Source organism: Amblyomma americanum, chromosome 1 (genome assembly GCF_052857255.1).
Source record: "Amblyomma americanum isolate KBUSLIRL-KWMA chromosome 1, ASM5285725v1, whole genome shotgun sequence".
Taxonomy (NCBI): domain Eukaryota; kingdom Metazoa; phylum Arthropoda; class Arachnida; order Ixodida; family Ixodidae; genus Amblyomma; species Amblyomma americanum.
The window spans coordinates 186073129-186094389 of NC_135497.1; the positions used below are offsets into that span (position 1 = coordinate 186073129).

Here is a 21261-nt window from a genome sequence, read left to right on the forward strand (position 1 = left end):
CGCCTTACCGTAATATCCGGTATACAGTCCGCACGCAGTGTATAGTCCGCAACGCACAATTTTGGCTGCATATGGATTGTAAAACTTTTATTTCCAACAGTTTGAGAGGCTTTAGGCCCCTCGCCTAAACCACAGCCAGAATGTCCTGGCTTGTGGCGGCGTCTTCGGCCAGTTGTACGACCTTTGTCTGAATCATCAGATCGGTGCTGAATAGGAGAGCCTCCCATTGGTCAAGCGACAGAATTTTTTTCCCTCCAGGGGGCAAAAGGGCATTTCCAATATATATGGTTGAGATCCGCGTTGTGGTGACATAGCTTGCACACATTTGAATATTGTGACGGATAATAAAGACTACACATAACTGGGTTCTGGAATGTATGAGTCTGGAGACGGCTGATGAGAAAAAAAATACTACTTTCCGCACTCGTTACATACACTATCAGAATCAGGCGTGCGAACAGCACATAAAATTATATTTGGCGCAGTTCAAGTATCACAAAACGTGGCAATAGAGTAACCGTCGCGAACTTTGTGCCACATTCAGCGATGCTGAAAAAGAAAAATGCTGTGCAGTGCATGTATACAGATGGTCCACAAAGCGCAAAATATGAATTTTTTAGCATGTATAACTCGCAGACTTATACCAGAAACAATAGTATATGTTACATAATTTCTGCCCTTCCCGCTAAAATAGCCGCTTGCTATATATATATATATATATATATATATATATATATATATATATATATATATATATATATATATCAAATTCTTTCTCAGTATCAGGAAATGCTAGGCATCTCATGGCAAGGAAATATGCTACAGATTAGAAATTACGACCTACACTGCGCTCATCATCCTCGTCCGTAGCGTTTTCCTCGTTCCATTTACTGACAAGCACAAGGCACTCCGAGCGTATGCAAATTCTAAAGCTTCATTTCGGTAAGCACAACGAATAAATGAGTCCGATAACATTTATTTACTTACATTCAACCGCATAAACGAACAGTTCGATCAGTGTTTAGTTTTTTTAACGGCAAGCTCATGATTCACTTAAAGATGACGAAGACGAGGTTTGCGACGTTCCGCGATGTGTTCATCTCTAAAAACTCAGATTTCCTTTAAATAATATAAGGCACACTTTTTACGCACTTCTTGGCCTTCGCCGGATTCTGAGCTGATCCCTCTTTATGGGAGTGTCATTAACCTTGCGAGACCAACGACAACCAAAGACGGTTGACCACAAATCACCTACTCCTTCAGTGCAGATGTCCGCCGCGGTGACTCAGTGGTTAGGGCGCTCGACTACTGGTCCGGAGTTCCCGGGTTCGAACCCGACCGCGGCGGCTGCGTTTTTATGGAGGAAAAACGCTAAGGCGCTCGTGTGCTGTGCGATGTCAGTGCACGTTAAAGAACCCCAGGTGGCCGAAATTATTCCGGAGCCCTCCACTACGGCACCTATTCATTTCTTCTTTCACTCCCTCCTTTATTCCTTCCCTTACGGCGCGGTTCAGGTGTCCAACGATATATGAGACAGATACTGCGCCATTTTCTTTCCCCCAAGAAACCAATTATTATTATTATTCAGCGCAGATCGGGTTTGGGGTAGGTGTCGCATTTGTCAATATACCAGCGCAAAATGTAAGCCCATGTTACGGCAGAAGGGAAGACATCACGACAAATCCATTGCTCTCCTCACTGTAGTCGCGTCTATTTTTGTGTACTCACTTCGTGTTTACAATGCGTGAGTATCGTTACAACTGATCCTGGTTGGACGAGCGTAATGGAAACGCCTGCTAGATGCTGCGGGCATCTTGGAAGCCTAAACGCGAGAAGCAACGCGCAAGCTGTGCAACATACTCTGAAAAGCTGTTAAAATTGTATGTACTGAATTTCGCGAGATAGGGGTCACAGTCATGTTCTCACAAAAAAAATCCTCAGCATAATTAATCCAGTTAATGAACAATTTCGAGCGTAAGGAGGCCCGTACCAAATCGCACTCAGCTTGCCACCCTTACAAATGCTGGTAAGGAATTGTCTGTTTTGCTTCTGGGGCCTGATGTTTAATTCACAGGAAGTTATTTTAAACACCTGTTTTGATGCACAGCACGGGGAAGGCGCAAATGCAACCATTTTTCGCTTAATTTTGTACACTAGGTATGCGGATATCCATGGCTATTGAGGAAGGCTCCAATTTTGTTCCTCTTACGTTATGTTAAGGTCTGTTTACACAATGAACCCCATATCGTAGACGCCGCAGTGCCTTTGGCGGTCGTCTGCTGATACCAAGGTCGCCAGTTCGATTTCTGCCATGGCGGCCATATTTCGATGGAGGCGTAATACAAAAATACCCGTGTGCGGCAGCGACAAGTGGCGCATGTTAAAGATCCCCATTTGGGCTAAATTATTCTGCAGCCCTCCACTACGGTGTTCCTCACACCCCATGTGTCGGTTCGAGACGTTAAAGTCGACAATTACAAAAAATAAAATCTGGAGACCAGTTTTTGTGTCGCGAAACAGGCTTCGCGTGGCGTTCTACTTTCTGTTCGTAATGATCGCGCCTGGCCCGTATCTGGCCTGGCCCCGGTTGATGATGATGATAATGATGATGATTTTGTCCTCTGGTTGAATGGTACGTACCCACGGTGGGGGATTGGACAGGTTACATTGGCCCCGGTTATCTGCGCACCAGGGGTTCCAGCAGAAATTCCGATATCCTTTCTTCTGACGGCGGACCCCGGATCCTTGGCTGCCATGTTGGTGAACGTCGCACAGTGAAATGTGATGCGCATGTCTAATCCTGTTATCAGCACCTGTGATGCTGGAGGTCAGAGCAAGCGGCTGTAAGTGGATTAGGCATACGCACGGCCTGTCGCCGTGCTACGTTCACCAACATCAGACAATTGTCCGCGGGCAGTGTGCATACCTAACGCACCGAAAGCAGAACGCAACCCGGACCAAGGAACGGCAAGAGGCCCGTATTGTGAATCCACATTTACTAAAGAATTCCATGATCCATCAAAAGTATTGATCATTATACCTAGTAAAATCACTGCCCGGATGAACAATTTCTGCGCAAATTGTCTGTGTTAATAGCTTGCTGTTCACCAGGAATATATTGGCACATAGCCACCCAATCTGAACCTGGCAACGTTTGGCAGAAGGTTAGGTGGGTGGATGAGATTAAGAGGTTTGCAGGCATAAGGTGGGTGCAGCTGGCAAAGGACAGGAATAACTGGAGAGCCATGGGAGAAGCCTTTGACCTGCAGTGAGCGTAGTCGGGCTGAAGACAGCGATGATGATAATGACCCACCCAAACCCCCAACCCAACCTCCCATACCCACACCCAACCCCTTCCTCCCAATGGGAAGCCACTGTTTCGAGAGCACAAACCAGGATGACCAGCGCAGACTGATCGACCAGGCAAGCCCGATTGGAACAGATAATGAGGCCCTGGACTCAGGTCTCTAACCTCTTGTGGCTACAGTCAGGCTGCTGCTGCTGCTAATGATGATGAAATAAAGTTTTCCAATTAGTCGGTAACATTCAAACTTTAGAACCGACCGCACGCGCACAAATCGAAAGGTTAGAAAAGTGAAAAAATTATGCTGCAGAATGCACGTTAGTTCTTTCGAGCGAAACCAATTCCAAGCACAGAGAAAAGAAAGTAGAAGAGGCCGAGTTTGCCCCTGCAGCCAGTTGAGAGAACCCCGTTGTGCCGGAAGCTTTGCGATACGAAAAATAGTTCGCGTTGTACGGCGCATATCGTTTACACGGCATGCTGTACGTGAACTGAAGGTCTTATATATAAGCTCTGAAACGCATTTACTATGGCAGGAACAGGCTGCGGCACTACTTTATGCGCTATTGAGTCGACACGCGTACACATAGGAACAGAGTTGAGGAAGAAGTGAGCGTTGATGCGGCGCAAGGCTACAAATGCGTGGACCATTGACCCGGGCAGGCAGTCGGCATCTTGACAGCTGAGTCTCGGAGTGGCATCGAACATGCGCGAGATAGTCCACATCCAGACAGGCCAGTGTGGCAACCAGATTGGGGCGAAGGTAAGCCACCTCTACCACCTCGTGGGTTATTTCACGGCTCAGGGGATCGCGGTTGCCATTCGCTCCCAGTGCCGGTCGCGGCGCGTTTTACGTTGGTGATTACGTTGCGTCCTAAACGCCACGTACTAGAATCTCGTTTCAGGATACGGGCGAAAGCAATTGCCTGTGAAGCAGTCGCGGCTTTTACCAGACGTACCGCTTTCGTTCTAAGTTGTGGCCTCTTTGCGTTGGACAATGTTGAGCCCTAGCTAATGCTCATCGAATCTCTTGTTCTTGACAACTCCTTTCGCTCTGACCTTTTAATTACTGCTCGCGCTTTGAGAGCGTTGAGATATTGTTGTTGTTTTATGGCATATAGCTCAGACTTTATTCCCGGTTGTAAAAAAATTCGAGACAATCGGTCTTGGCGGAGAGGTGACATGGAACAGTTTTATGGCAAATGACTGCCGCAAAGCGATCGGCGAAAATTCTTCGCCGGAATTTTTTTTCGCACGACCTAGTTTTCGCGTTTGATGCAATTCAAAGGCCTCAAGTGATCTTAGGCCCTGCCGGGTTTCCGCCATCAGCAAGACACATGGCAGGTGAGAATCGATGGCAGTTGACGAGTTGACTACAAAATCCAGTTGACAAGTGTAACTGTAGCAGTTATGTTGCTTTCGCTGTGAATTACATCCTCTAAATATGCTTTGACTGCCGCCACCGCGCGATGTGACGCCACTCTGATTACTGAATTCTTTTCCCGTCTGCAGTTTTGGGAGGTGATTTCCGATGAGCATGGCATCGATCCAAGCGGGGCGTACCATGGCGATTCGGACCTCCAGTTGGAGCGCATCAATGTCTACTACAATGAGGCCTCCGGTACGCGTCTGGCTGTATTTCGGTTGATAATTTCACTTTGAAGCTTCCCCGTCGAGTTGATCTTGCTTTGCGGCTGTTTCGCACTGCTAATCATTACGGAAATTTGCCGGGCCGTTTGGCACATGACTTCAACAGAAGCAGCAAGCGAAACACAAAACCGAACGCTGTGTGTATGGTTGTCTCTTATTCTCGGTCCTGCCTTAATAGCGCTGTTTGTGCTGTTAAGCTGATATCTGGCCTGTCAATGGAGCTTCTTCAACGGCAGGCCTTTGCTCTTCAAGCTTTAAATTCTACAACCGATCGCGCAAATCTAGTTAGGTCAAAGTGCAACGTCTAGTGACCTCTTCTCCTTGCGGCATGTTATGTTAGGCCATAGCAGCTTTTCAGGTTGCATTGCCACAAGTACCGCAGGGATTAGCTTGAAGGTTCTTGACCAAAGCATTTTTTTCATAGGCAATGAATGTTCACAACGCGAATGAGTTTTTAATAATAATAATAATAATAATAATAATAATAATAATAATAATAATAATAATAATAATAATAATAATAATAATAATAATTGGTATTGGGGGAAGGAAATGGCGCAGTGTCGGTCTCATATATCGGCGGACACTTGAACCGCGCCGCAAGGGAAGGCATAAAGGTGGGAGTGAAAGAAGAAAGGAAGAGAGAGGTGCCGTAGTGGAGTGCTCCAGAATAATTTCGACCACCTGGGGATCTTTAACGTGCTCTGACATCGCAAAGCACACGGGCGCCTTAGCGTTTTTCCTCCATAAAAACGCAGCCGCCGCGGTCGGGTTCGAACCCGGGTTCTGAATTCCCTCGTCAGGTTTGACGAGGACATAGTCCGTCTCCCCTCTACTACGTTTCCTTTTGCTACAGTGAGTTTGTAAGGAGTTTTTAATTCTATGTTGGCTAATACCGCCGCTGTGCTTCATTTGGAAGGGGCTCGCTCATGACATCCATGATTTGGCGGACGCATTTCTATGGAGGCGAGATCATAAAGAGCCGTGTGTTCTGCGATCTTATTGCGCGTAAAGTAACCCGAGGTGGTACAAATTTATCCAGAGGCCGGCACTACTGCGTTGATGACAACCCATGTACAGTATTCGGAATGTTAATCCCATATAGGACACCGTAAGTTTAGTAATACGAAACAGATTCGAAACAGGAGTCGCAACAGGACGTTAATGTAGTGACATCATTTTGATCCATCTCAATTTATCTATCAACATTTCACCTTCTGTTTTTCTGCTGTAAGATATTTAAATATTTTATTATTAAATATAACTGGATCTGCTGTTTAAAGACCGGGAGGTGGCGCAAGAACCTAGTAGTGCCGCTTTTATTTGCTATGACACCTACAGTTGGCGCGCTCCATTTTCATTTCTTTAACTGGCTTTGTTGTGACGCAGGTACTTGAAATAACTGCACGGTATCTTTGTTGCCGCTAAGTGATATTTGTTTTTTGTTTGAGGAGGTAAATACGTGCCTCGGGCCATCCTGGTTGACTTGGAGCCGGGAACCATGGACGCCGTCCGCTCGGGACCGTTTGGACCACTCTTCCGGCCGGATAACTTTGTGTTCGGTAAGGGGCTTCTCGGCTTAAAACCTACTACATAAACACATCCACAAGAGCGCACAGTATAGACTAAACTTTAAAGCGCACAACTGGCTAAATTTGTACCCACATCCCTGTACGCACAGCGAATCCTCGCTCAGTATAATCCAGTCCGAGTAACAGTCAGTTTAATACAGCCACGCAATCAAGTACTTCGAGTTTGATCTATGGACATTCTCATCAGTTCCTTGCGAAACCTAGGCCGCCAAGATTGAGACGCAAGCTTGGTGGTTCATCAAGAATGTAGTGCGCCGTGAAAAGAGCATATTACGAGAGAAGAAACACATGGGCCATTTCGAAAATAAAATGAATTGGAATCGATGATATACAAGGCAAAAGCTGTCGGCGTTCAATGTGTTCATTAACGTGGACACCATTCTAGACGCTTAAGGTAGTGCGTAAACTGGCTCCCCGGGTCAGTGGACGTTTCACTCGCCCTTCGAGGTACGTGACGATGGTGAAGACATGTGGGCTGCATACATTAATATTAATTGGTTTTTGGGGAAAGGAAATGGCGCAGTATCTGTCTAATATATCGTTGGACACCTGAACCGCGCTGTAAGGGAAGGGATAAGGGTGGGAGTTAAGAAAGGAAGAAAGAGGTGCCGTAGTGGAGGGCTCCGGAATAATTTCGACCACCTGGGGATCTTTAACGTGCACTGAAATCGCACAGCCTACGGGCGCCTTAGCGTTTTGCCTCAGTAAAAACGCAGCCGCCACGGTCGTGTTCGAACCCGGGAACTCCGGAGCAGTAGCTGAGCGCCCTAACCACTGAGTCATCGCGGCGGGTCTCTGCATACATTAGCACTGATAACTTCGTTGTAGACACGCGGCACTGCAGTAATAGGCCGCAGCGTTCATTGGGTGATCAACCTCTCGCGATCATCAACTGCAACGAGCCACAGAGGCACGGTGAACGTGCTGCATATCAAAAGTGCGGAAGGCAATCAAATGGGGTTTTAAAGTGAAGGCTTTTCTGGCCGCAAACTTGCGATATCGCCGTGGCGGTGCTCCGAGGATGCACATAACGTCAAAACGCGCGGCTCACCGCGCATAATTCTCTCTTTCTCGCTCCCTAGTCACTACTGAGCATGAGCCAATAGTAGCATCGAGCCACAGGTGTCCGCCGCTGCGCAGCGCCACGCCTTTCCTCAAAATCCAACTTTCAATTGTCAGCTTTCTCTTTTTTCTTTCCCTCCCTTCTTTATCGCTTCCATTACGGCGCGGCTCGGGTGTCCACCGAGATATGTGAGACGGTTACTGTGTCATTTCCTTTCCTCAAAAACCAAACAAAACTAGTCAGCCGACGGTGTTCATAGTTCATTGGCGTTGACAACTTTTAAAAGGCCGTTCATTTTCACGAAAGGAAAGACGTAATAATAAACGTAATAATTGGTTTTTGGGGAAAGGAAATTGCGCAGTATCTGTCCCGTATATCGTTGGACACCTGAACCGAGTCGTAAGGGAAGGGATAAACGAGGGAGTGAAAGAAGAAAGAGGTGCCGTAGTGGAGGGCTCCGGAATAATTTCGACCGCTTGGGGATCTTTCACGTGCACTGACATGGCACAAGACGCGGGCGCCTTAGCGTTTCTCCACCATAAAAATGCAGCCGCCGCGGTCGGGTTCGAACCCGGGAACTCCGGATCAGTAGCCGAGCGCCCTAACCGCTGAGCCACCGCGGCGCACAACCGGCTCCGTGTGTCAGCGGAGACCTAAATCTCGCTTCCATGCACGTGGCGCTGGTATCCAACTGCAAAAGACTGCTTTGATTGCGTTCCCCACACTGGATAGGCAGCGCGCCCTCCCTGCCACCCTGGGAGGTGGCACGCAGTTAATGGTTGATCGCGAGATCTTGATCAGTAAACGAACGCAGCGGCCTAGCTATTGCTGCAGTGCCGCATGTCAGCCACAACGCTGTCAGCGCTATTGCATTCAGGCCACATCTCTCTCCCACCACTGCCACGTGCATCAAATCACGAATGAGGCGTCCGCATATCCAGGCAGTCAGTTATGCGCCCTTCCTTTATACAACTCCATCATCGTCTAGAACATTGTCAACGCCAAGAACACTGTGAACGCCGACACCTTTCGCTTTGTATACCCTAGATTAACTGAGCTACTCCACATTAATTTTTTGCAGTTGCATGCCAACGCCACGTTACATGAAAGCGAAAGTGAGGTGTCCAATGACCCAGGGAGCCAGTTGTGCGCCTTTCCTTTCGTAAAAATGAGCGGCTTCTACGTTGTCAACAACACCAATGCACCAAATGAGCGCCGGCGGCTCATTTTTTTTGTTTTGAGGAACGGAAATGGAGCAGCAACTGTCTCATATGTCTCGGTGGACACTAGATCGAATGGATAAATACGGGATGGAAACAAGAAAAAAGAAAACTTGAGAATCGAATTTAAGGAAAGGTGTGGCGCTACGTAGCGGCGGAATACCTATGGCTCGGTGCAACTAGTGGCTCATGCGCAGTAGTGACTAGACACGCTTACCCGAAATGGGCCGCTGGCTATAGCCTAGCGTAGCTCTCGCTACAAACAATTCCATCCGCCTTTGACACAACACCACATCACTCAGCAAAACGCATAGGTAGCGCATTACACAAGGAAGGGAGGCGGCCGTCTGCGGGGACATAAAACAAAATATTGCAGACAGATATAACACAGGATATGAGCACAGCTGGCGGTTCTCCCTCCCCTGTGTTCATGTCATTTGTCACCCGCTTTCGTAGGGACTCGCTTGTGTCCCGTAGATTGTGTTCTGTAGCCGAGTACAATGCGAGCCATGACTTGTTGAATCGTTTGCAGACGTGAACATATATTTTGAACTTCTTTCACCCGTCGCATTATCGGGAACTTCCGCAAGCTGTTAACTCCAACTCTGTTGAGCGTTGTTTATCTCTCTTCTCGCTACGTCCACCATGCAGCATAAGTATTGTTTTTTCCGCCCAGAGCATGGCTTTCTTTCATGCCCAGCTTTCTGTGACATCTACTACTTGTGCCATCTACCGGCAGTGGCGGCGACAGGGAGCGTAACTGAATGGGAAGAGGTACAAAAAAAATCGTAAAACGTGAACAAAATCACCTACAGAAATGCTTCGGGGATTTGTGTAATATACACTTAGCTGAGGAATGTGCCGAAGTTTCTGTCCTGTGCTATTAATACACGAGCTTCCCAGCGCGTTTGAATATTATACGATGCTGCCTACGAAGGGGGCCAAAGTTTTGGCATTTTTACAGACTTTGAAACTGTATAGCACCGTAACACGAATAGATATCGAAAATGCTTCCCGGTTTTAGGTACCCAAATATATGGTGTTTAAAATGGTGTGCAACGATCTGGCATAGCTTTGATCAAGAAGCTTCCTGAGGCCTTATAATTGAAACGTGATATTGCCTAAAATATGAAAGATGGCGCCCGGCACCGAGCTACGCTACAGAAATACTGCTGAAGTTGCGTACATTTCGACGCTTATCTTTTTATCGGGTGACTTTTGCCTTGCAGACAAGAACACATGTCAGAGCTCGAACCCAGTGTCTCGACCGGAGCTTTAAATAAAGAAGGTTGTTACGATGACCATGCTTTAACGCAGCTACATAAAATATTCGCGGCTGTTCATATATGCTTGTCATGGAGCAACTTTGCAAATTTTCAGCCCTTTGCTATTATTTAAAAAATTATTTTGGGGCATGTGATCATAATATATTAGGGTATGAGAGCTAGCTCGCCTGAATTGTAGCTATTCTTGTTACTTTTAAAGAGCGTAGCGGCATTCAAACGGCCGACATCAGAAAGTATTCGCGGATATAAATGTTTACGTTTATTCTTTCAATACTTATTTAAGAAAATTTGATATAGCTTTACTCAGAAACATTCTGAAGCTGTTCAGCTGTTGTCGGCCAGAACACAGATTATGGAGTCTAGAAGCAAATAGCGTCTATATAGAAGTTCAGGTTGTTACTGTCACGTTCACCTGTAATGCTTTCAAATTAGTGACTCTAGCGTTGTCCGAATATGGTGACTCGAGTTTGCACTTAGAGTTCTAACCTGGGTTCAGAACCTTTTGTTTTGGTCAACTAATTTTAATAAATGTGCTCGTTTCTATAGAAAATATATTAGTATGAATGTATGAATGAAAAATTTCACGCATGATCACTATTCATACTTTTATTGCTGCAGCTATTGGCGACTTTTTTGCTGTTCTTTCATTCTGACTTCTGTAATATGCATGCATGATGTATTGCCGGGATCCATCCTGTGTAACACAATTGAAAAAGTGAGGCTTCGCTTTTGAGGTACGAAACTTCGCTTTTAAAGATACCGCAAGATACCGCCAACTTTTTTCCATTTTTGCAAACAAATTGGTGAATTTAATTGTGTCCACTTCTGGGCTACGAGAAAGCGCTTTTACATGGACGTCATCAAGGAAGCATTTCATAACGGTATATATAAATGGTAAATATTGTGGCTGTCGCAATTTGCAACGCTGCCAGCCGCTACGCTGCCAGTCGCTGCTACGCTGCTTCGTCGGCCGATTGTCATGATATCGCATTTAATTCTCCCGCACCTCCCAGAGTGACATCGCAAGTTGCCGCCATGTGCAAGAGGGTTAAACACGGATTAAAAGGGTTAGTCGCGATGTCATATCAATCGTCTGAAGCGACTGTCTTGACAGCCTCCTTTCAAGAACGTTTGCATCTGTCCTTTGAGGCTGGGCTGTAATCATTTTAAGCAATAAATTTTTCTTTTTCCCCAGTATAATAGATGAGTTGCGTTATCGCAAGCAGCATGCTTTTAAGATTCATCTTCTTCAAAATGCTATGAAAACGTCTAAAAAATTGACCGCCAATCGCAAGATCAAAGGAGGTCAAGGGGTATAAATTAGAGGGGGAAGAAAAATAAAAAACAACTAAGTGTCCTGCCCACGCCAGTACCAATACTACATTGAGACTGTTAAAAGAATGAAAACTAGAAGTGCCCCCCGTTAGGACGGCCAATGAAAATCAAGAGAACCACCCCCACAAATACATTCGAAGAGAGAGGGAACGGGTGGGGGGGGGCGGCAAAGTCTTGCACAGGGTGCCGGGTGATGTAAGGCCGGCTCAGGACCCAGCCGCTATGCCCACCTTTCAGCGTACGCGAAATGCAACAACGCTCCGGCTGTTTACCCCCGGGGGGTCGAATTAGTTCGAAGCGCTCCAGTGCGCTGTCCCTCATAGCCTGTAAGGAACTAATTTGTATAATTTCATTGTAGCTTTTCCCAGTTCCCAGGTTACTCTGCCTGCAGCAGCTTTGATTTCTGTGGTCAGGTGAAAAACTAATTATACTGCACTGAACAATACTTTCGCTTACTTTGGAAGCAGCAGCGTTTGGTAAATCAAACCAAATACAATTGTAATAGAGAGGTAGAGCGCAACAAAAATAACCAGACGGTAAAAAGGAATGGATACCAATAAAATTAGTCACGAATTGCATTCTATGTTACAAAGTTAATGAGACTATCAAATAGGCGGGGATGTCATTATAGCAGGCGGGGATGTCATTATAGCACGTAGCGGAAAGCACAATGTCAGCAAATTACCATGAATGAAGGGGAAGCCTTCGCAACGATAACACTCATGGGAAGTGATCTGTTACGTTTACAGTAATATTCGAAGCACTGGAGGTTATATTTCTTTTCTCCTATGCACCTTTGGGGAGTAAATCGAGCAAATGTAATAGGTTATTTTCATGGCGTCGCTGTCAATAAACTTGCACTTGTCACACTACCTGATAGCTGGTGCGGAAGGGGTTATAACTTCCCCGCAAAAAGGCAAGGACAAGGGCTATAGTTCCGACATAAAATATTTTATTATACACTTTTTATACAACATTTGGAAACAAAATGTGTACAGTCAGAATCACATAGCGTCATTACCTTGTGTTCATGTTACATGTACAACCAGAACGATGCACTCCAAACGTAACGAATATGAATATAACTAAGCACACTTCACAGCAACATGGCATACAAAAGAAGCAATACTTTGCGAAAAGAATAAAGAACAAGGCAAACTTTTAATCGGTTGCCAAACAAAATGAGTCAGCAAAGAAGGACATACAAATGAACATAAATGATGGCATTGAATGTGCGTAGTATTGCAGTCGTCACTTTTCTCGAGCCTGTTTGTGCGCATTGTGCACTTGATGCCAGTATCATATGATCTACGCCCGATACGACCAATCAGTTTTCTTAAATTCGCTGCAAATTTTTTTCCTGCTGCCCCGCAGAACTCAAAGGCGTGTGTGCATGTTCATTTTCAAAGCACCCCCCCCCCCAAGTATTTTTATAGCTGTACTGATTGCGTTATAAATCGGTTATCCATGGTTTGTTTACAGAAAAGAATTTTCTTACGCAAAAGACAAGCCAAAATATCATTTTATAAGTGACAACTGCCATACTTACAAAACACACATATCACATTTATATTGCACCAAAAATTGCTCAGGGCATATAAGGCAGTTAAACAGTCACATAATACAAATACACTATTTTTAGTACACACCGAACACTCCTTTAGAAGCAGGTTACATAAGGCATCAGGAACAGTACTCTTCATCTTCAAGCAGTGATTCACTTTCTAAACTAGAGGTACAACACAGCACTATAAATATAGGAGGAAACAAGCAAAATTAAAAGGCACATCTCACCACATAACTGTTATCTCCTCCTATGGCTACAATCATTGCTTTTCTCTTTCTTTCCTTACAAGGTTGCGAAGTTTTTCTATTGATTTGACTCCGAAGCTCCGTGCGCAATTCTCCTGCATCCATGTCGTCCACATTTTGTAGACATGCAGTTTCTTTCGCTCACTTTTTCATCTGCACAGCGTAGCCTCTTCGCCCGTGTCTCTTGAATAAGTCCCTCAAACCAATACTATTGGTCCCGCTTTTTATATGCACGGCTTAGTCTGATATTCTCACTCACTTCAAGCCTTTTCGCCAGCTTGAGAGCGTCAGCGGCTGCATTCCACATGTTAGACTTCCCATGGTGTAGATGCTTTAGCACGTCGTTTATTTCCTCTAACCCTGCGCCTTGAAATTCAACCAAGGCACTTGAACCTTTCTTGCTTTGCGGAAGCGTGGTGCGCGAGAATATGAATGTACGGCGTAACTCTATCGCCACCATAGGCTTTGCAACCTTGGGCTTCTAATTCTAAGAACGTGTGAAAGAATTCTGAGGTTTCTCTTTCTATGCTGCGACCTTCAACATCATTTTCCAGGTGGTAAAAAATTTTCCGCATAAGCTTCCAAAGGAGCAAAGTTTTTTCCTCTGTCTGAGGGTGCAATTTCCCGGCCAGTTTTTCAGGCAAAGCCTTTAGCAGGCGCTCACAATCGCCCCCCGATACCGACGTGAATGTTTTTCTCTTGTTTCCTTCATTCGTTTCCCAGACGTGAAATTTAATCCCACAGTTATTTATGGCGTCAACGATGTCCTGAACGTGCATGGTCATACAACGTGGGTTGCGGACTTTTTCACGGTAATCTCTGTCTTCTGCTTCTGAAAGCAATCCATCTACAAGGCGGTTAACTATTCTTAACTTCATGTGCAATACATCAGGAATTATTAAATCAGAGTCGAAGTTAAACAATGGCACGTTTTCCATCCCGTTCGCCTCTGCGCAGCAATCAGCTTTCATGTTCTCAAGAGTGCGGATCAAAGGAGGCTCATTAAAGCTCCTGTTACTTGTCAGAACTGAGCACCTTGTCTGTGGGTTTGCTCGACAAAATGGACAAGGATAGTGTGATGCAGCAGACTGCAGACAATGAACAACAAGCAAAAATTTCAAATCTGACCCTAGACAGATGCGAATCGGAATCTCGTGGTCCCCTACAGATATGCTACCCCTTCGTGCGACAACATTAATTTCTTTTATCAAATCCCGAAAAGCATCTCTTATTTCAAAATAACCTTCCGAGATCTCCGCCACTCCGAGAAGGCGATGAAGGTTATGGCTTTGTAGGTGCCGCGTTTTGCAAATGATGACGAATGATAATGTTGTCCAGGTCGTGCGTCTACTCACAACGCAGCCATCACCCTCTATTTTTACAAGGAGTGCCTCGGTGGAGATCTCTGTCTCTGAGTGGCTTTCCTTTATTGCATATTCCAGTACTGATTTTCTTCTGGATACAGTTTGTGCAAGTATACGCCTTTCACAACCCGCCCCTTCAGGTCAGAGTGGCGCTGGCAACAATTGGGCCAAGGGCCACTACACCGAGGGTGCTGAACTGGTGGACTCGGTGCTCGACGTTGTGCGCAAGGAAGCGGAATCCTGTGACTGTCTGCAGGGATTCCAGCTGACCCACTCCCTGGGCGGTGGTACTGGATCTGGCATGGGCACACTGCTCATCTCGAAGATCCGTGAAGAGTACCCCGATCGCATCATGAACACCTACAGTGTAGTGCCCTCGCCAAAGGTGTGTGACATTATCTGCATGACCCAATTTCAGCATCTTTGAAGCAAATCAATCATGACATTTTGGCCTTGCTTAATAAGGCGTCTTCCTTGAATTTTGATTAGTCGTTATGCACAAAGTTCTCATTCTCTTCCTGCGGCTACCTCTAGGTTTCGGACACTGTCGTCGAGCCCTACAATGCTACTTTGTCAGTGCATCAGCTTGTGGAGAACACCGACGAGACCTACTGCATCGACAACGAAGCACTCTACGACATCTGCTTCCGGACGCTTAAGCTCACGACTCCCACCTACGGAGACCTTAACCACTTGGTTTCTGCAACGATGTCGGGTGTGACCACATGCCTGAGGTAAGTATTTCGCAGCTTCATTCAAGGGGTCACTTGAGCGCCTCATGCATGTTCATAAAGAGCCCAAAGAGGTCGACACCATCCGCCGAATTGTTAGTTCCGACGGTAGTGATCGGTTCATTATGGAACAACCACTGCAAAGATTGCGGTCGCCAAGGTCTTTTACAAAATGTTTAGAGTAATACACTACAGCTAATCTCCATGTATAAACTGCATATGGTGGCAATATTTTCAGAAAATACAATGACGAGCAAGAAAGCAAATAAAAGCACCCTCACCGTCCGCACAAAAACTAACAAACACCGCACCTGCTATAGCCAGCCAAGCAGCTGCTCAAGGAAGCTTTGAAAAGCACTTCAAGGAAAGTGAATTTGGCAACGGCAGCCATAACGAGAAGGCGGCTGCCGTCGTGAATAATGGAGCGGCTCCTAATCTACGGCATGCGATTGCACACATTGGGAATAAAATGTCCGTGTTTAACCACTGTACCTCAGAAACTCATGAGGCGAAAAGGTAAATTAAGGCCTCGCGCTGTAAATGATGAAAAACTACTCTGTTCAAAAAGCAAACATCTCAAATCTCTTGGAAATAATTTAGGTGTGTGTCAGTGGAGAATGCTTTTTGAAATGTTTCTCCTTTATAAAGCGCACATTTATCTCGTTCAGCTCCTTAATCCTAGCGTACAGGACCTCCATATAAAGCCTCACGTACAGTGAAATCAGTTACCCCCGTTTCTCTGCGGGAAAAGGGAATACAAATTCCCACGTTTTGGTATGGAAGTTTTTCTTCGATAAATAGTGGCACTTTCTGAGGAAGTAGGGAGCAGAGTACCACATAAGCCTGCTGAGCAGTCAGTATGGAATACTTGTTGCCATTGTTGGGGGATGGTGTTTTAGGGCCTGGAGAACGATCACATAATTTTAAAGTGCCACGACAACCGGCAGACCGGTGAAGTTAATACCCATCGATGTTCTCCTAATGTAGTAATTTGTATAACATTCGGATTTGGATACGAAGCAGTGACCATGTGAAGAATCCATTTTTATTTTTTGTGACTTTGCCAATGAATCGAAACAGCAACAGAAGAAATCTTGTTATCTTACTGGAGCTGGTTTGTTTCGCCGCCGTTGTAATTTGGCTGAGGCAAATAACAGGCATGCAGTTTCAATGTTCTCTAGAACAGACTGGCAAAGTGTAAACTATGTCACTTCTGAAATTTCCATGAGTTCGTTCTTTCATTGGGCTTCGTTGTCTGCACTGGCGTGAAGAGAACTGAATTTCAAATTTGATGACCCGATATTCAAAAGCTTTGAATGAACAGCGGCAACAATCGCGACATTCTACAAGATGCCTCCACTGACCATTGTAGCTGCTCCATAATCTTACCACAATCTTGTTCTCACTGCTCCCAAACAAGAGCGCCCAACATACCTCTGTAAATTCTCTCTCCCCTTGTGAATTAAGCGGGCTTCTAATCAAGCACCGTCCCATTCCTCACAGATTTCCTGGGCAGCTGAATGCTGATCTTCGCAAGCTGGCCGTTAACATGGTGCCCTTCCCTCGCCTCCACTTCTTCATGACTGGCTTTGCTCCACTCACGTCCCGCGGCTGCCAGCAGTACCGGGCTCTGACTGTGCCGGAGCTGACGCAACAAATGTTCGATGCCAAAAACATGATGGCTGCTTGCGACCCCCGCCACGGTCGTTACCTGACAGTTGCTGCAGTCTTCAGAGGCCGAATGAGCATGCGGGAAGTCGATGACCAGATGCTCAACATCCAAAACAAGCAGTCGAGTCACTTCGTTGAATGGATCCCGGACAACGTAAAGACAGCTGTCTGTGACATACCGCCTCGAGGTCTGAAGATGTCTGCTACTTTCATTGGGAACAGCACAGCCATTCAAGAGCTTTTCAGGCGGATCTCCGAGCAGTTTACAGGTGACCATCGTGTTTGATTTGAAAGTGCTTCTTAAAAGCACATGCTTTCATTGTAGGTACCCATTGCTGTCGATTTTCTGGAACAGCGCATTTTCGGGGACAGTTCTAGGAGTGTGACCCCACCTGCTTGATATATTATTTTTTTGCAGCTATGTTCCGCCGCAAGGCCTTTCTGCACTGGTACACCGGAGAGGGCATGGACGAGTTTGAGTTCACCGAGGCAGAGTCCAACTTGAACGAACTGGTGTCAGAATACCAACAGTACCAGGAGGCCTCAGATGAGGACGAGGGGGAATTCGAGGAGACCCAGGCAGAGGCCTAGTTTGTGTGCAGTGCTTTTTTTCTTTCGGTTTACAATAAAGTGTTTGTTTGTCGTGGATCCTTTTTTTGAGCCAGGTGCTTGTGCACTTTAGTATGTCGTAGGCCCGGACTGCGTCACAAGGATGGTCACGAAAAGCAGCTAAACCTTACTGTATTGCAATGTGCGCACATCTGTAAATAGCAGTGTGACCGCCGTTTTCGGCATTTTGACGAAACTCTAAAATCTGTTAAAATCTTCTCATCGAACCGCTTTTAGAGCGAACGCAAGGTGATCAAGGAAAACTAGTTTTGATGAGCTATTATTGGTCTCGGATACTTCCTGTCTGATGATGTGGCAAATTCTCTGTGCTGTCGAAACTGATATGACAAGAGCCGGTTTTTAGAACATCGCTACGGAGAATACATTTTGCTTATTCTCAGTGTTACTTGACTGAGGTTATTTGGCATATTATCTAGCCATCTTTTGTCTCATATTTTTACGATTTATAACAACAATTTCAGTGACGGGATCTTCGTCAATACTAGGACGATCGAATCACTTTCCTTGAGAGACTCTTCTACTTGAGGCAAGGAAAACACGTTGAGAAGACGCCCACATCACATCAAGTAGCATTTGAGGCTGCTTGACCAATTCATTGTTCAGCGATAGTCTAGCTCCTCGGGGCTGCTGAACCTGTAGCGATCTAACCACAAGGCCCATATCTCGTCCTTCTGTGAGCGGCATAGCCCTAACCCGGGACGCAGCGCAAAAAGGTTCGTCGTCAAAGGCTTTGGCGATTCGCCACTGTGAGGAGCCCTCAACCCTTAATACTCAACGAACATTGTCCGTGTTGAATTCTGCGCTATTGATTCAGAATCCCTTAGCGTGGTGTCCACAGAAACGGAGGGTAGGTGCTTTGGAAACCACGCGAGCTTTCGTGATCTGAAAGCCCTATGGTTGGAGGCGGGAGCGATATTTCCGGCGAGGGCCTGGGGTAAACAGCTCTTTGTTTCTATAGCAGTTTAGCGTCAGCATCACCAGCTCTTAACGCGATAGCGGTAAAGGCCCCGTTCACCCGAAAATCCAGAGCCGATGTTCGTGTTTTCGGTGTCGTGAGTGAAAAATCGCAAGCTCTTGATTGCCCAGGTATTGAATGCCCAGGTATTTTTGGATGCAAAGTACAGAACGACCGTTTGCATATATGGTAATTAACCGACTTCGCTACCGCGTTATACCCTTAGGGCGGAGCTTAAGTGATCCTTCCAAGTTTTGCATGGCAGGTAGGAAAGCGCTTCCTGATGTCCCTGAGGGGCTCAAGTATGTCTCCGTAGTACGTTTGCATTACAGGATAGGTTCCCACTTCGTCGACTACCGTTTGGTTTTATGACCGCGAGCTGTGGCGTTCGTGATTTGATTCCCGGTGTGTAGAGCCCATTTTAATGTAAGTGGTTCTCAGCTGGTACCCCCATGGCGGAATATTTGGGAAGCCTTCTCGATGGGGCTACCGCTGGTGTAATTACGACTGATTGTCGGCGAGTCGAGGTTACTGTCAAGGATCTGTGCCATCTGTTTCCGTCGGCGACTGCGAGGATTTTCGTGGTCAAATAGCAGCCAGGTCGCGGCAGTGTAACGCGAAATTCGGCGACAACTCGTGCACTACTGGAGGGGAAACCGTTGCATTTTTATCGCCTTACCGTAATATCCGGTATACAGTCCGCATGCAGTGTATAGTCCGCAACGCAAAATTTTGGCTGCATATGGATTGTAAAACTTTTATTTCCAACAGTTTGAGAGGCTTTAGGCCCCTCGCCTAAACCACAGCCAGAATGTCCTGGCTTGTGGCGGCGTCTTCGGCCAGTTGTACGACCTTTGTCTGAATCATCAGATCGGTGCTGAATAGGAGAGCCTCCCATTGGTCAAGCGACAGAATTTTTTTCCCTCCAGGGGGGCAAAAGGGCATTTCCAATATATATTTTTGAGATCCGCGTTGTGGTGACATAGCTTCCACACATTTTAATATTGTGACGGATAATAAAGACTACACATACCTGGGTTCTGGAATGTATGAGTCTGGAGACGGCTGAAGAGAAAAAAAATACTACACTTTCCGCACTCGTTACATACACTATCAGAATCAGGCGTGCGAACAGCACATAAAATTATATTTGGCGCAGTTCAAGTATCACAAAACGTGGCAATAGAGTAACCGTCGCGAACTTTGTGCCACATTCAGCGATGCTGAAAAAGAAAAATGCTGTGCAGTGCATGTATACAGATGGTCCGCAAAGCGCAAAATATGAATTTTTTAGCATGTATAACTCGCAGACTTATACCAGAAACAATAGTATATGTTACATAATTTCTGCCCTTCCCGCTAAAATGGCCGCTTGCTATATACATATATATATATATATATCAAATTCTTTCTCAGTATCAGGAAATGCTAGGCATCTCATGGCAAGGAAATATGCTACAGATTAGAAATTACGACCTACACTGCGCTCATCATCCTCGTCCGTAGCGTTTTCCTTGTTCCATTTACTGACAAGCACAAGGCACCCGGAGCGTATGCAAATTCTAAAGCTTCATTTCGGTAAGCACAACGAATGAATGAGTCAGATAACATTTATTTACTTACATTCAACCGCATAAACGAACAGTTCGATCAGTGTTTAGTTTTTTTAACGGCAAGCTCATGATTCACTTAAAGATGACGAAGACGAGGTTTGCGACGTTCCGCGATGTGTTCATCTCTAAAAACTCAGATTTCCTTTAAATAATATAAGGCACACTTTTTACGCACTTCTTGGCCTTCGCCGGATTCTGAGCTGATCCCTCTTTATGGGAGTGTCATTAACCTTGCGAGACCAACGACAACCAAAGACGGTTGACCACAAATCACCTACTCCTTCAGTGCAGATGTCCGCCGCGGTGACTCAGTGGTTAGGGCGCTCGACTACTGATCCGGAGTTCCCGGGTTCGAACCCGACCGCGGCGGCTGCGTTTTTATGGAGGAAAAACGCTAAGGCGCTCGTGTGCTGTGCGATGTCAGTGCACGTTAAAGAACCCCAGGTGGCCGAAATTATTCCGGAGCCCTCCACTACGGCACCTATTCATTTCTTCTTTCACTCCCTCCTTTATTCCTTCCCTTACGGCGCGGTTCAGGTGTCCAACGATATATGAGACAGATACTGCGCCATTTTCTTTCCCCCAAGAAACCAATTATTATTATTATTCAGCGCAGATCGGGTTTGGGGTAGGTGTCGCATTTGTAAATATACCAGCGCAAAATGTAAGCCCATGTTACGGCAGAAGGGAAGACATCACGACAAATCCATTGCTCTCCTCACTGTAGTCGCGTCTATTTTTGTGTACTCACTTCGTGTTTACAATGCGTGAGTATCGTTACAACTGATCCTGGTTGGACGAGCGTAATGGAAACGCCTGCTAGATGCTGCGGGCATCTTGGAAGCCTAAACGCGAGAAGCAACGCGCAAGCTGTGCAACATACTCTGAAAAGCTGTTAAAATTGTATGTACTGAATTTCGCGAGATAGGGGTCACAGTCATGTTCTCACAAAAAAAAATCCTCAGCATAATTAATCCAGTTAATGAACAATTTCGAGCGTAAGGAGGCCCGTACCAAATCGCACTCAGCTTGCCACCC

The 21261-nt window shown here is 45.9% G+C and overlaps 1 protein-coding gene across 1 annotated transcript; it reads left to right on the forward strand.

Annotated features, from left to right (window-relative positions):
• The first annotated feature begins 3963 nt into the window (after nucleotides 1-3963).
• LOC144094083 (tubulin beta-4 chain-like) lies at nucleotides 3964-17673 on the forward strand. Its single transcript, XM_077627978.1, has 7 exons — nucleotides 3964-4064; nucleotides 4814-4922; nucleotides 6403-6513; nucleotides 14764-15008; nucleotides 15158-15357; nucleotides 16858-17294; nucleotides 17444-17673. The coding sequence occupies exons 1-7, from the start codon at nucleotides 4008-4010 to the stop codon at nucleotides 17614-17616; spliced, it is 1332 nt and encodes a 443-aa protein (XP_077484104.1). The 5' UTR covers nucleotides 3964-4007; the 3' UTR covers nucleotides 17617-17673.
• The last annotated feature ends 3588 nt before the right edge of the window (nucleotides 17674-21261 follow it).

Bases quoted from the DNA above. Each gene is read 5' to 3' on its own strand.
- LOC144094083 (XM_077627978.1), top strand. From the start codon at position 4,008: ATGCGCGAGATAGTCCACATCCAGACAGGCCAGTGTGGCAACCAGATT. The intron at 4,065-4,813 runs GTAAGCCACCTC...TCCCGTCTGCAG, and splicing joins GCAACCAGATTGGGGCGAAG to TTTTGGGAGGTGATTTCCGA. The intron at 15,358-16,857 runs GTAAGTATTTCG...CATTCCTCACAG, and splicing joins GGTGTGACCACATGCCTGAG to ATTTCCTGGGCAGCTGAATG.